Source organism: Jaculus jaculus, chromosome 1 (assembly GCF_020740685.1).
Source record: "Jaculus jaculus isolate mJacJac1 chromosome 1, mJacJac1.mat.Y.cur, whole genome shotgun sequence".
Taxonomy (NCBI): Eukaryota; Metazoa; Chordata; class Mammalia; order Rodentia; family Dipodidae; genus Jaculus; species Jaculus jaculus.
Genome location: NC_059102.1, coordinates 30,686,298 through 30,699,803, shown reverse-complemented (window position 1 = coordinate 30,699,803; position 13,506 = coordinate 30,686,298). Strand labels below are relative to the sequence as shown.

Below are 13,506 nucleotides of genomic sequence, written 5' to 3'. Positions count from 1 at the left end.
AGGCCTTACATAGAAACATTTTTCTTCAAGAAAACTTCATTGGTGTTTTCTGGCAGCAGCAAGAATTCATCTTAGTTACTAATTACTTGTTATTTTTAAATTTTCTTAATTAGCTTTATTTTCTTAGACATTGTGCCAAACTAAAACTGAATAGTTTGAACATGAAAATAGCATCCATAATATGCTTGTTGAATTGTGAGGTACTTGAAGGATCAAAAGTAGAAAATAATAGTGAAGTCATATGATTGGAATGAGTTTTTTTTTTAAATCATTTTTGAGATGCTTCCATATTGTTATGGAATTTATTTGAAATATTTGCTATAAAGGATTGTCATTGATTCATAGGAGGCTTTTTTGTCCTTAGATTAAAATAAAACTAAGAGAACATTTTAGAGATAATTTTATGGTTCTGTATCTTTAGTATAGCAGTTGGCCTTATAAATGACCTCAGGGAAAAGGAAAAAATAATTATAATTAATTCTATTTGGTTTAGAAGAAAATATATATTTGGAAATGCATTTTTACTTTTTAAAAACAAATTTAGAGAGAGACAGAGAGCAAGCTAGGGACTGCACTTGAACTCTAGATGCCCTACCTAGTGGGCATGTGCGACCTTGCACGTCTGCCTCAACTTTATGTCTGGCTTATGTGGGATCTGGAGAATTGCACAGTCCTTAGGCTTCACAGCCAGGCACCTTAACTGCTAAGCCATCTCTCCAGCTTCATTTTCACTTTAAAAAATTGTATTTATTTATTTATTTGAGAAAGAGAAAGAGAGAGATTGGGCACACCAGGACCTTGAGCCACTGCTAATGAACTCCACATGCATGCACCACCTTGTGCATCTGCCTTACGTGGGTCCTGGGGAATTGAACCTAGGTCCTTTGGCTTTGCAGGAAAGTGCCTTAAATGCTAAGCCATCTCTCCAGCCCCCATATTTAGTTTTAAAAAAATATTTTTATTCATTTATTTGAGTCAAAAAAGAGGCAGAGAGTGAATATGAATGTATTAGGGTCTCTTGCCACTGCAAACAAATTCCAGATGCATGTGTCACTTTGTGCATCTGGCTTTATGTGGGTCCTGGGGAATCAACTGGGCTGTCAGGCTTTGCAAGCAAATGCCTTTAACTGCTGAGCCATTTCTCTAACTCCATTTTTCCTGTTTTTTTTTTTTTTTTGGTTTTCAAGGTAGGGTCTCATTGTAGCCCAGGCTGACCTAGAGTTCACTATGTAGTCTCAGAGAGGCCTAAAACTCACGGTGATCCTCCTATCTTTGCCTCCCAATTGCTGGGATTAAAGGCATGCACCACCATGCCCGACTCCTATTTTTACTTTTATTACACACCTCAAATACCCATATTAATTGATTTTAACATTTATGAAGAAAATGTAGCATCATACTGTTGTCCTGAGAATGTGCTTCAAACAAGACAGAGTTGAATGTCAGTATAGTATGTTCAATGATCAGACAAAAATTAGTATAATGGTATGTATTTTTATTTGCTATAGCTAACATTTCTAAAAAATTTCTCTATTTTATATAGAATTGCTTCTCCTATTTGTTAACTTTCTTGAAACTGAGAAACTTTTGAGAGGTTATTTGTATCAGATTGAAAGATTTTGTAGGTAAATATAGGACTTAATCCTAAATAAGTAAGGCTATAGTTAAGTGGAGGGTTTTGACTAGTGAGCATGTCTGAGATCATGATATGAGTTTGAAATAATTTTATTATGTGTTTTTTCCTTATTGCTTAACTTCTTGCATTTGGGGAGTCTCTTCTTATTGGTGATTTGGTTTCATGAGGAATTAATGATGGGAAACTTAAGTATCCTCTGTTAAATCAAAATCTGTCTCCATCTTGGACCATCAGTGGCGTGTGGTGATTTGGCATCTGTTTCTGGCGGTGCTTCTACTTGTAAACATATGGTTGTCTTTCATAGCTGGACTACAGATCTGTTGGTAACTGGAATTTACATTGAGGATTTTGAAATCATTTAAAAAGGGAAGTTTAAGCTGGGTGTGGTGGCTTATGCCTATAATACTAGTAGAAGAATCACCATTAATTTGAGGCCAGCTTGGGCCCCAGAATAAGTTTCAGGTTAGCCTGGGTTGGAATGAGACCTTCCTCAAAAAAAAGAAGGAACTTTAAAATATATTTCTATAACATACTTTATTTGGTATGATGAATCATAGTTTACTAGGCTTATTTTACAAGTAATTATATTACTGTTGACAGGTTGGCTTAAAATTTCAGCAAAGGAGAATATTATCTAATCTACAAAAAGTTATTACATATGTTCATTTTTGTCACACTATGTAGAAAATGGTGTGTTGAAAAAAAATTAGTATTCATTTATTTCTCCTTTATTCTAAGACTTATTTTCCTTCTTTTTCCCCCTGGTCTCATTAAGTGGATATCACTTAGAATTGTTTCTTTGGTATTATCAAGTCAATTATAAAAGTTTGCACTTTTATAAATGACATGAGTTTTTCTTGTATTGAACATTTCAAACCTTGTCATTCAATATGTTTGTTAATTTTATGATCTTTCAAGGTCAGTTGAGTTTATCATTTTTATTTTAGCATTAGTGCTGTAAGAAACCTTTTACTGATTACAGCCCTTGGGTCTTTGAGAGAGATGTATGTAGGGATGATGAAGCAACTAATGGACATCTATATGAGTGAAGCCCCTTTCTGCTCTGAGATTATGCATGCTCTGTCCTTTTATTCTTTTCCACCAAACTAACACTTTGCTACTGCATGTTGAAAGGAACCTTCTAACAGCTTTAATTTTGACTTGTAGCTTCTCTACTCACATAAATGCTTGCTGTGGAGAAAGTATCATTTCCCCACTTCCTGCATGCTTATATACTGTAGGTTATAAATGAAGTGGAGAAAGCACCCAAAGAGCTGAGAAAAGAGCTCATGAAGCGCAGGAAAGAGGAGCTTGCACAAAGCCAGCATGCTCAGGTAACAGCAGCAGCTTAATGCTACTAAACCCAGAGAGCAGTGTTTTCCACAGCGCAGTAAGCCATTGTTGAAAGAGTAGATTTTAACTGTAATTATATGATGTTGAACTTTTCCCCATGCTAAGTACAGGGTCTTCTATTTATAGTTCTAAATTCACACTTGGTAATGTTTAAGTTGCTAATATGAAAGTAACTGGAATGTTTAGAAAGTTGATTCCAAATGAAAGAAATGTGTGTTAATGTAAAATTGACTGGTATCTGATGTACATCATGCTTGAAACTTATATTTTTAAATAGTAGTGCTAATGTTTGACAGAAGACTTAGAACAGAATTGGAGGGTAGGCATATAAACCTTGTATTAGGAAAAGAATGCCTGGTTAGAAAGTTGTTATTTCTTTTTAATTTTTTGTTCATTTTTATTTATTTATTTATTTATTTATTTGAGAGTGATAGAGGCAGAGAGAGAGAGAGAAAATGAATGGGCACGCCAGAGCCTCTAGCCACTGCAAATGAACTCCAGATGCATGCATCCTCTTGTTCATCTGGCTACCGTGGGTCCTGGGGAATTGAGCCTTGAACCAGGGTCCTTAGGCTAAACAGGCAAGCGCTTAACTGCTAAGCCATCTCTCCAGGCCAGAAAGCTGTTATTTCTATAAAACTTAAAGTTTGAATAAAACTAGTAAGTGATAATGTTAATGGAAGATTAAACATTTAAGTGCAACAACACAATCAACTTTAAAACTAGATTTTAAGTATTTTTTACTCCAACATTTAAATGTTACTGCTTTCATCTGTGTGAAGTTAAATAAGGAAAAGTTTACAAGTATAAAACTTTATCATAAGGTGGATGGTCTTTTATACTAAGAAAGGTAAATCTTTACATTTAGTTTGCATTCAACCTCTAGGCAAAGATAAAGAAATTAGCCTACTTTAAAAACTACATATCTCTACATATAAAAGGAAGTAGAGACATGGCTTATGTATTAATTGTTGCTTTCAGTTAGCATTTTAATATGGTCTGTGTGATTTAAAAAAAATAGCTCTCCTGGGCATGGTTGCACATGCCTTTAATCCCAGCACTTGGGAGGCAGAAGTAGGAGGATTGCCCTGAGTTTGAGGCTATCCTGAGATGACATAGTGAATTCCAGGTCAGCCTGAGCTAAAGCGAGGTCCTACCTCAAACAAACAAACAAACAAAAAATAGCCTGAACTTTATAGAGTCATTAAAGAAACAAAAACAACAAACCCCAAAAATATCAGTAAGGTCCTTGACATAGACTGACAATAATTTTTTAAAATAAGAATATTTTTATTATTATTATTATTATTTTTTTTTTTGGTTTTTTGAGGTAGGGTCTCACTGTAGCCCATGCTGACCTGGAATTCACTAAGGAGTCTCAGGGTGGCCTTGAACTCACAGTGATCCTCCTGCCTCTGCCTCCCGAGTGCTGGGATTAAAGGCATGCGCCACCATGCCTAGCTTCAAATAAGAATATTTTTAAATTGCCATTTATTTGTTGCCATTTCAGAGGAGAGAATATTTTTTTAATTTTAATTATTTTATTAACAACTTCCATGATATAAAAAATACCCCATGGTGATATCCTCCCTCCCCCCACTTACCCCTTTGAAACTCCACTGTCCATCATATCCCCTCCCCAAGAGAATATTTTTAATGCTATGAAAAGATAAGGAAAATATAATCTTAGAATTGACTATTTTAATCAGGCTGGCAGCTTATTTTAATAAGATTAGTTTGCTGCTGTTTTGTTTATTTTTTTTGCTTTCCATGAACCATTGGCACATTTTGTCTTGGCTGGTATGAGGATTACTAATTTAAGGTGGTGATAGCAAATACAGCATGTACTATGTATCAGGCAAGCACTATTCTAAATGCTTTCCACATTTGAACTGAGCTTCACAACATGTCACCCCCGTTTTAGAAGTGAACCCAGGACAGGAAAGTTGAGTGACTCGTAAGTTCACATATCTGGTTAGTGGTAAAGCCAAGATTCTCTCCAGGTAGGCTTGGCTCCTTATTTCATGAACTGGATACCACGCGTCATACTGTGCTCCTGTCATATTTAGGCTACCTACTATGTCTCATCTAAACACTTGTCTGCTTGGTGTAGTGTTTATTGGCTGTTTCTTGTGGACAACGAGAAGAGGTAGAACTTACTGGCTGTAGTAGTCATTGACTTTTCATTAGTTTAGATTTCAAACTAGATAATAAGTAATAGCAATATAGTTTTTTTTTATAAAGGAATATAAACCTTTTAGTTACAAAAGTATTGTAAGCTTCATAAGTTTAATTATTTATTAAATTAAGAGTTCAAGTTGAAAATTTAGTGGTACTGTGCTTTCATAGGTTTTGATGATAATTTTTCATAGAATTCTGGAATTTGGCCTATGTTTTCCACTGAAAACTGAGGGACATGGTAAATCATTTCTGTACACTTAAGGCAGAGTTCAAAATGTAACAAAATTAAAAATATTTATTCCTTTGATGAATTAACTAAAACTTGATAGCTTTAAAGAGCCCTTTCAAAACTTTCTCGATCATAAGTATTGCTGTGTAATCACAGAGCTAGTAAGTACCAACACCTAGTCTGGGCTTCCTGGACTTTTAGAAGCTCTTCTTCAGAAGGCAAAGACTTGGGGGCCTATTTCTACATCAGCTGAAGAGCACCACTTTTTTTTTTTTTGAAGAGTCTCACTCTAGCCCAGGCTGTCCTGGGATTCATGGCGATCCTCCTACTTCTGCTTCCCGAGTGCTGGGATTAAAGGTGTGTGCCAGCACTCCCGGCTAAAAGCACCACTTTTTATCCGATTTATTAGTAGATTTTGAAAATAAGTTTTCAAAAGGGGGTTCTACTGATTTCAAAAATGGTCATGCACTAAGAGCTTGGAAACCACGTGTCTAGTTCACATGTTTCATTGTACAGAGGAGAAGGAAGCCTTTTTGCTAATGGATGTGACCCAGACCTCAAGAAAGTCAAATGTTTATGTGATTATTCATGCTTTCCATTTATCCCAAATGATTCAGATGTGTTCTCACCTGGGAGGTGCACTGTATTCTGATCCACAGGGTATTGCTCAGGTTATGATTCGGTCTTTTCAGCTGTCATCTTGTGCAGTGTTCAACGCCCAAATGCAGGATGTAAGTCCCGCGTGCTGTGCGAGGATGCATTCTGTTTACCTTACTCTGACTCACATGTGCCTTTTCATTGTTGACTTCGTTTGCTAAAACCTAGAAGATGGATGGATGGTCATGTCAGTAATGACAATCATAACAGTAATGACATGTACTTTGTGGTTCAGTGTTCTTCTAAGAGTTTCCACATCTGATTTACTCTGTCACCATCCTAGTAGAGGGATGGAGTATTATTATCCTTTTTGTAAATGCAGAACCAAGGTACAAGACTCAGTGATCTCCATAAAGTCACATAGGGGATTAATAGTAGAGCTGAAACTAGAATGCTAACAAATTTTAATTTGAGATTTTCATCATCAAAAAACCTTTCTAACATTTTATAAGCTTTGCACATGTGAGAAATTGAATGCTGTGATTAGATTTTTATCTTTGTGTGAAGTGACATTTTTTTGATTGCCTATATATTTATGTAAATGTCTTAATTTTGGATATGGTCAGAAAAGCCATGGTACAAAGGTAGTAATTTTAGTTTGACTTAACTCACTTCCATTTGTTCAAATTGTCAGTAATGAAAAATAGTGAATTGCTATTGTTACTGTCGTTTTAAATTAGGTCTGGAATTCCAAGCTGTATTCTTTCTACAATTTCCATGGGGAACACTAGTTTTCACTTAACTTTGTATTTTTTTTTTTTTCCAAGGTAGGCTCTTTATACCACCATGCCCAGCTGATATTGTTATTTTTGTTTGTGAGGTTTGGTGCACACAACTGGAGTTAATAGAATACAGTTTGGTTTCAGCCCCATCTTTTCCCCTCCCCAAATTAGACTCTGTTTTTCTGTTTTTTGCACTCTTCTAAAAGTGTAAGCAGAATATTTTTTTTAATGAGAGAGAGAAATTAAGATTTATGATAACTTTTCTGATCATTACCATTTTTGAGTTAAGATAATAAAATTCCGTATAGTGTTATATGTCATAACCCTATCTGATAGTTTTTTAGGATGTGAACTTGTAGTTTTAATGCTTACTTAAGTATGATAAAATTACTCATTAGAATTTAAACTTGTACTTTAAAAAGACACTCATTACTTCACAGTTTTTTTTTTTTTTGTTTGTTTGTTTTTTGAGGTAGGGTTTCACTCTAGCCCAGGCTGACTTGAAATTCACTCTGTATTCTCAGGGTGGCCTTGAATTCATGGCAATCCTCCTATCTCTGCTTCCCAAGTGCTGGGGTTAAAGGCGTGCGCCACCATACCCGGTTTTCATTTCATAGTTGATGGGACCATTTCCCCCTTTTTTGTGTGTGTGTATATGTGGTAGGTGTTTGTGCATGTACATGTGTGTGGAGGATAGAGGAGGGTGTTGGATGCTTTCCTCTATTGCTTTTCGACCTTGTTTCCCTGAGACAGAGTCTGCCACTGAACCTGGAGCTCACGAGGTTTTAGTTTATGTGCCACACAGTGATCCTTCTGTGTCTGCTCCCCTCATGGGACCATTCTTTAAAGATGATTTTTTGAGGCCAGGCATGGTGGTGCACGCCTTTAATACGAGCACTTGGGAGGCAGAGGTAGGAGGATCGCCATGAGTTCGAAGCCACTCTGAGACTACATAGTGAGTTCCAGGTCAGCCTGGGCTAGAGTGAGACCCTATCTCAACCCCTCCCCCCAAAAATATTTTGGTTCTTTTGTTGTTGCTTTTTATTTATTTATTTTAAACATTAATTTTTTTATCAATTTATTTTTATTTATTTATTAGAGACAGAGAGAGGGAGAGAAAGAAAGAGAGTATGTGAGAATAGGTGTACCAAGGCTTCTAGCCACTGCAAACGAACTCCAGACACATGTGCCACCTTGTGCTTCTGGCTTATATGGGACCTGGAGAATCAAACCTGGGTCCTTAGGCTTTGTAGGAAAGCATCTTAACTGCTAAGCCATCTCTCCAGCCCTGTTTTTTATTTTTTATTTTTTGGGGGAGAGGGAGAAAGAGGCACAGAGAGAGAGACAGAGAAAGAGAAAAGAGAGAGAATATGAATGGGTACGCCAGGATCTTTCAGCTTCTGTGAAGGAACTCCATACGCGTGTGCCCCCTTGTTGCATGTGCGACATTACATGCTTGTATCACTTTTTGAGTCTGGGTATAAGTGGGACCTGGATATTCGAACAAGTATTCTGAGGTTTCGCAGGCAAGCACTTTAACCACGAAGTTCTCTCTCCAGCCCTGTATTTGTTTTTTATTTGATATTCATAGTGATTCAATTTATCTCTGATTTTTTAAGGCAAAATGTAATTTGTGCAGTCTTTTTGTAATATAAAATTTCTAAAAATTCCACTGTTAGTGCATTATAGTTTGCTTTTGAATTTGGGTGTGTGTGTGTGTGTGTGTGTGTGTGTGTGTGTGTGTATTTTTTACCACAGGTGTCTCAGAAGAAGTTGAAGTTGGATATTTTAATGAGTACTTAATAATTTTAAATTTTCATTTCTTTTGAATTACTTTTTACGTAAAGGTCATATAATTTTTAGTGTTATAAAACAAACTTTATGCAGTATCCCTGACTCTGTTGTCCTTTAGACCCTGTTTGTTTACTCAACTCTGAGGCAACCAGGTTCTTTGCTAACTCTATTGTGAGGAAGAACTCCCATACTTTGGGTTTGTAACTACTCACCTTGACTTTAACTTGATCCTTATTTTGCCTTCTATAGCAGCAAAATACTCATTCTGCCTGCCTCTGTGTACGATACTCATTCCGCCTGCCTCTGTGTACAGTACTCATTCCGCCTGCCTCTGTGTACAGTACTCATTCCGCCTGCCTCTGTGTACAGTACTCATGCTGCCTGCCTCTGTGTACAGTACTCATTCCGCCTGCCTCTGTGTACAGTACTCATTCCGCCTGCCTCTGTGTACAGTACTCATTCCGCCTGCCTCTGTGTACAGTACTCATGCTGCCTGCCTCTGTGTACAGTACTCACGCTGCCTGCCTCTGTGTACAGTACTCACGCTGCCTGCCTCTGTGTACAGTACTCATGCTGCCTGCCTCTGTGTACAGTACTCACGCTGCCTGCCTCTGTGTACAGTACTCATGCTGCCTGCCTCTGTGTACAGTACTCACGCTGCCTGCCTCTGTGTACAGTACTCATTCCGCCTGCCTCTGTGTACAGTACTCACGCTGCCTGCCTCTGTGTACAATACTCATTCCGCCTGCCTCTGGGTACAGTACTCACGCTGCCTGCCTCTGTGTACAGTACTCATTCCGCCTGCCTCTGTGTACAGTACTCACGCTGCCTGCCTCTGTGTACAGTACTCATTCCGCCTGCCTCTGTGTACACTACTCACGCTGCCTGCCTCTGTGTACAATACTCATTCCGCCTGCCTCTGGGTACAGTACTCATTCCGCCTGCCTCTGGGTATAGTACTCATGCCGCCTGCCTCTGGGTACAGTACTCATGCCGCCTGCCTCTGGGTACAGTACTCATTCCGCCTGCCTCTGTGCGGCCGTCTAACAGTGCCTCACCCTTTGTGTGTCAGCTGCCAGTCATGCACAGTGAGGCATGGCTTCTGGACTCTTCCTTTTTATTTGTTTATTGTTTGAGGAAGGGTCTCACTCTGCCCAGACTGACCTGAAACTCTGTAATTCCAGGCTGGCCCTCGAACTCACAGTGATCCTCCTATCTCCACCTCCTAAGTGCTGGGGTTAAAGGTGTGTGCCACCATGCCTAGCTTTATGGACTCTTGATCCCCAGCTGTGAGGTTGTTTTTTTTTTTTGTGGATTGGTTTTGACCTTGAAAAGTAACACTAAGGCAAGGAATTGGTAACCCAAGATTATTGATAATTGGGACCAATAGTATGGAAGCTCTTTGAAGGTAAAACTTTTGTATTCATTTTAGTAACCCTGCTCCTCGCGTAGTCCCAGCATTTATTATGAGGGTTTTCTGTAAATGTCATGTCATCCAGATAGGAATATAGTAATGTGACAATAAATTGCATCAATGAGAAATTCCACTCACTTTAGCAGCATAGCTTATATTTCTCTTTTTATTTCAACTTGATTCTATATTTCACATTTTATATTTTTGAGTCTAAATATTACACACACACACACGCACGCACGCACGCATGCACGCGCGCGCATGTTAGGGTAATTGTTTGTGACCATGCCATTAATTTAAAAATCATACAAACCAATGATCAGAAGAAACCCTTAGCCATATCTTTAAGTGATTAGTTAATTGAACAAATTTCAATATAGAAATTTTATATCTAAGGTTAAGCAGTATTGCAAATATTTGCTATAGGCAAAAGAGACACTTGAATAGCTTTCTTTGTTAAAACTTTTAAAAGGTTGGCTAGCGATTTTGGATCTCTTAAATAAAAGTTAGAAGGTTTTATACTAAATGTTTGAATGTAAGCACTCACTGGATGTTTTTGGCTGTGGCACGGTTACATGGGTGACTAGTCAAGTAGGTCAGTGTATTCTGTAGAGGCACCTAGTGGTAGTCTTCTGCTACTGCCTATTTGTACTTATGCTGAACTGTAGATGACGATGCAGAGTAAATGGCAGCATGCGAGATTCCACATTACTTCAACAGCTAAGCCGGGCAAACCCTGGAGGCACTATCAAAAGGCAGACTCCATGAGGAATTCTGCTGCTCTTATGTGCATTAAGGACCAGGCAGGTAGTGATCTGTATCTTGCCCGACTCTGCCTAAGGCCCCCCAAAAAATTCAGTATACATTGGAGTTGGTCTTTTCTTGAGTGTTCAAGAAGAGGAAAAATTATAGGGGAAATACTGCTTCAATCCTAAATTTTAATTTTATTGGTCTGCATAGCTCTTGTTTCAGTCACCACCTGTTGACACTGGTAAGAGAGAGATGTCTAAATTTGCTTTTTTTTTTTTTTTTTTTTGGACTTTCGAGGCAGGGTCTTACTCTAGCTTAGGCTGAATTGGAATTCACTGTGTATTCTCAGGATGGCCTTGAACTCACGGTGATCCTACCCCTGCCTCCTGAGTGCTGGGATTAAAAGCGTGCACCACAACGCTCAGCTTTAAAATTTACTTTTTTTTTTTTTTTTTAAATGAGTTGTGGGGTTTGAACTCAGGTCCTCATGCTTGTGATGCAAGCAGTTTAGTTATTGAGCTATCGCGACAGCCCCATAAATTTACTTTTTTTTTAAAGCACAAATTTGGCAACTCAAAAATAAACTTGTGTGTGAATTAGTGCAAACATATTGGTAGAATCCTTGATTATATTTTGTTTATAGATTGATAACGTAGAAATCACTTTCTTTGTCCTAATTTAAATTGCTCTAGACATGCATTATTTTCCATTAAATCCTGAAACTATTATTTTTAGGTATAGGCTATAGATAACAAATACTATTTTCCTATGTTAACGCAGCCATGGTATTTCTTCCATACTCTGTATTGGAAAAGTAATTAAAATTCTGATTATCTGCTTTACTTATTAGCTCTTTTTACCTTTCTTTTTAAAAGATATTTCTTGTTGATTCTTCTAGTAATGGAATGGTGAGCTTTAGAGCTGTAAATTTATTGCTAGAATAATAGAACATTTAGAATATAATCTTTTGTGTGTCCTTAATAGTGAATTTAGAATATTGTACATTCTAATACTTTTGGAGGACTAATACCTTTACACTACACATGTACTGTATAATTTTGGTAAGTTTTAAATCCCACTATCCTTATAAACTTTGTTTAGAAATCTTGTTAGCCACTGAGGATAGAGCTCAGTGGTAGAGTGCTTAACCTAGCATACAGAAGGCCCTTTGTTCACTCCCTAGTGCTGTCCCCACAAACCCTTCCCAAGCAGGAGGAGAAAGAAACCTTGTTAGTCACTAGTGTATATAGTCATAGATATAAATGAATGTTTAAATTCAGCAGATACTTATTAACAGATGGTTAACTGTGTCAATTAGGAACAAGAATTTGTTCAGAAGCAACAACAAGAATTAGATGGTTCTTTGAAAAAGATCATCCAACAACAGAAAGCAGAGTTGGCCAATATTGAAAGAGAGTGTCTAAATAACAAACAGCAGCTCATGAGAGGTATGTGAAATTCCACAGCACATGTGTATACATAAAATGATATCAAAGAAATGTTGACTTAAGACATGCCTTACATAGTATTTGAGAACTTAACCTTTGGTAGGTAGTTGGCAAAGAGAAAAGTAAAGTTGTAGGTAAGAGAAAAAAACTTAAAAAAATAAGTACTACACAATGTATTGGAAGTGGGGCTGGAGAGATGATGCAGTGGTTAAATGTGTTTACTTGCAAAGACTGCCAGCCATGGTTTGAGTCCCTAGAACCCACATAAACCCAGATGCACAAAATGGTGTTTGTATCTGGAATTGGTTTGTAGCAGAAAGAGATCCTGGTATTCCCATTTCCTCCCCACTCACCCTTTCAAATAAATAAAAATATTTTAAAAATGATATAATAGGGTTAGATATAGATATATTCTCAGAACATGTGCTGAGACTGTAACGCAGTGTTAGAGTATGTGCTTAGCATATACAAGGCTCAGGGTTTGAGGGCCTGGGTTCAATCATTATTGCAAAAACAAAGGAAAAAAAACAACCCCAAATCTTAACATGTTTTTATCTAGGTGATTTTAGAAATACATTTGAATGGTTTTGTGTATTCATTATGCCTTATTGATATATTAATGGCTACATGATAGAATGGCATTTGTTTTTTTTTTTTGGAGGTAGGGTCTTGCTGTAGCCCCAGGCTGACCTGGAATTCACTGTGTAGTCTCAGGGTGAGGGTGGCCTCAAACTCATGGGGATCCTCCTACCTTTGCCTCATGAGTGCTAGGATTAAAGGCATGTGCTACCACACCTAACTTGATAGAATGGAATTTTAGGTATTCCCCTCTTACAAATTAGCTTAGTTTTTTTTTTCTATCTTTTTAAATTTTGGCATTCGTGGCAGGACATTCATAGTCTATAGGCCATTAAAGGAGAATGGAGGGCTGGAGAGATGGTTCAGCACTTAAAAAAGCTTGCTTGCAGAGCCTGATGGGCCTTGGTTTGATTCTCCAGTACCCAGGTAAAACCGGATGCACCAAGTGGCGCGTGTGTCTGGAGTCTGTTTGCAGTGGCAGGAGGCCCTGGTGCACATGTACTTTCTCTGCCACTTTCTCTTTGTACCCCTCTGTCACACAAATAAAAATATATTTTAAAAAATAGAATGGAAAGTGGTAATAGATACTGTTTTATATTAGTAACATTTTATTTATAGCTTCGATTATCCATTTATGTACATAAGTTAATATGTATAGAACATTTTATGTAAATATTAAAATAAGGAGCAATATATATTAGTTAAAAGAGCCAAGTGACATTTTGAAAATCACTTACTTCTAG

At 37.5% G+C, this 13,506-nt stretch overlaps 1 protein-coding gene across 2 annotated transcripts in view; it reads left to right on the top strand.

Moving 5' to 3' along the window:
- The window catches only part of Slk (STE20 like kinase), a 69,057-nt gene that overhangs the window by 42,659 nt on the left and 12,892 nt on the right, over positions 1-13,506 (top strand). The window contains exons 14-15 of one of the 2 annotated variants that reach the window (XM_045149584.1): positions 2,878-2,970; positions 12,055-12,184. In XM_045149584.1, coding sequence (XP_045005519.1) covers positions 2,878-2,970; positions 12,055-12,184 — 223 coding nt within the window. The remainder of the gene's footprint in view (positions 1-2,877; positions 2,971-12,054; positions 12,185-13,506) is intronic. The other variant, XM_004659374.2, reaches the window with a different exon arrangement.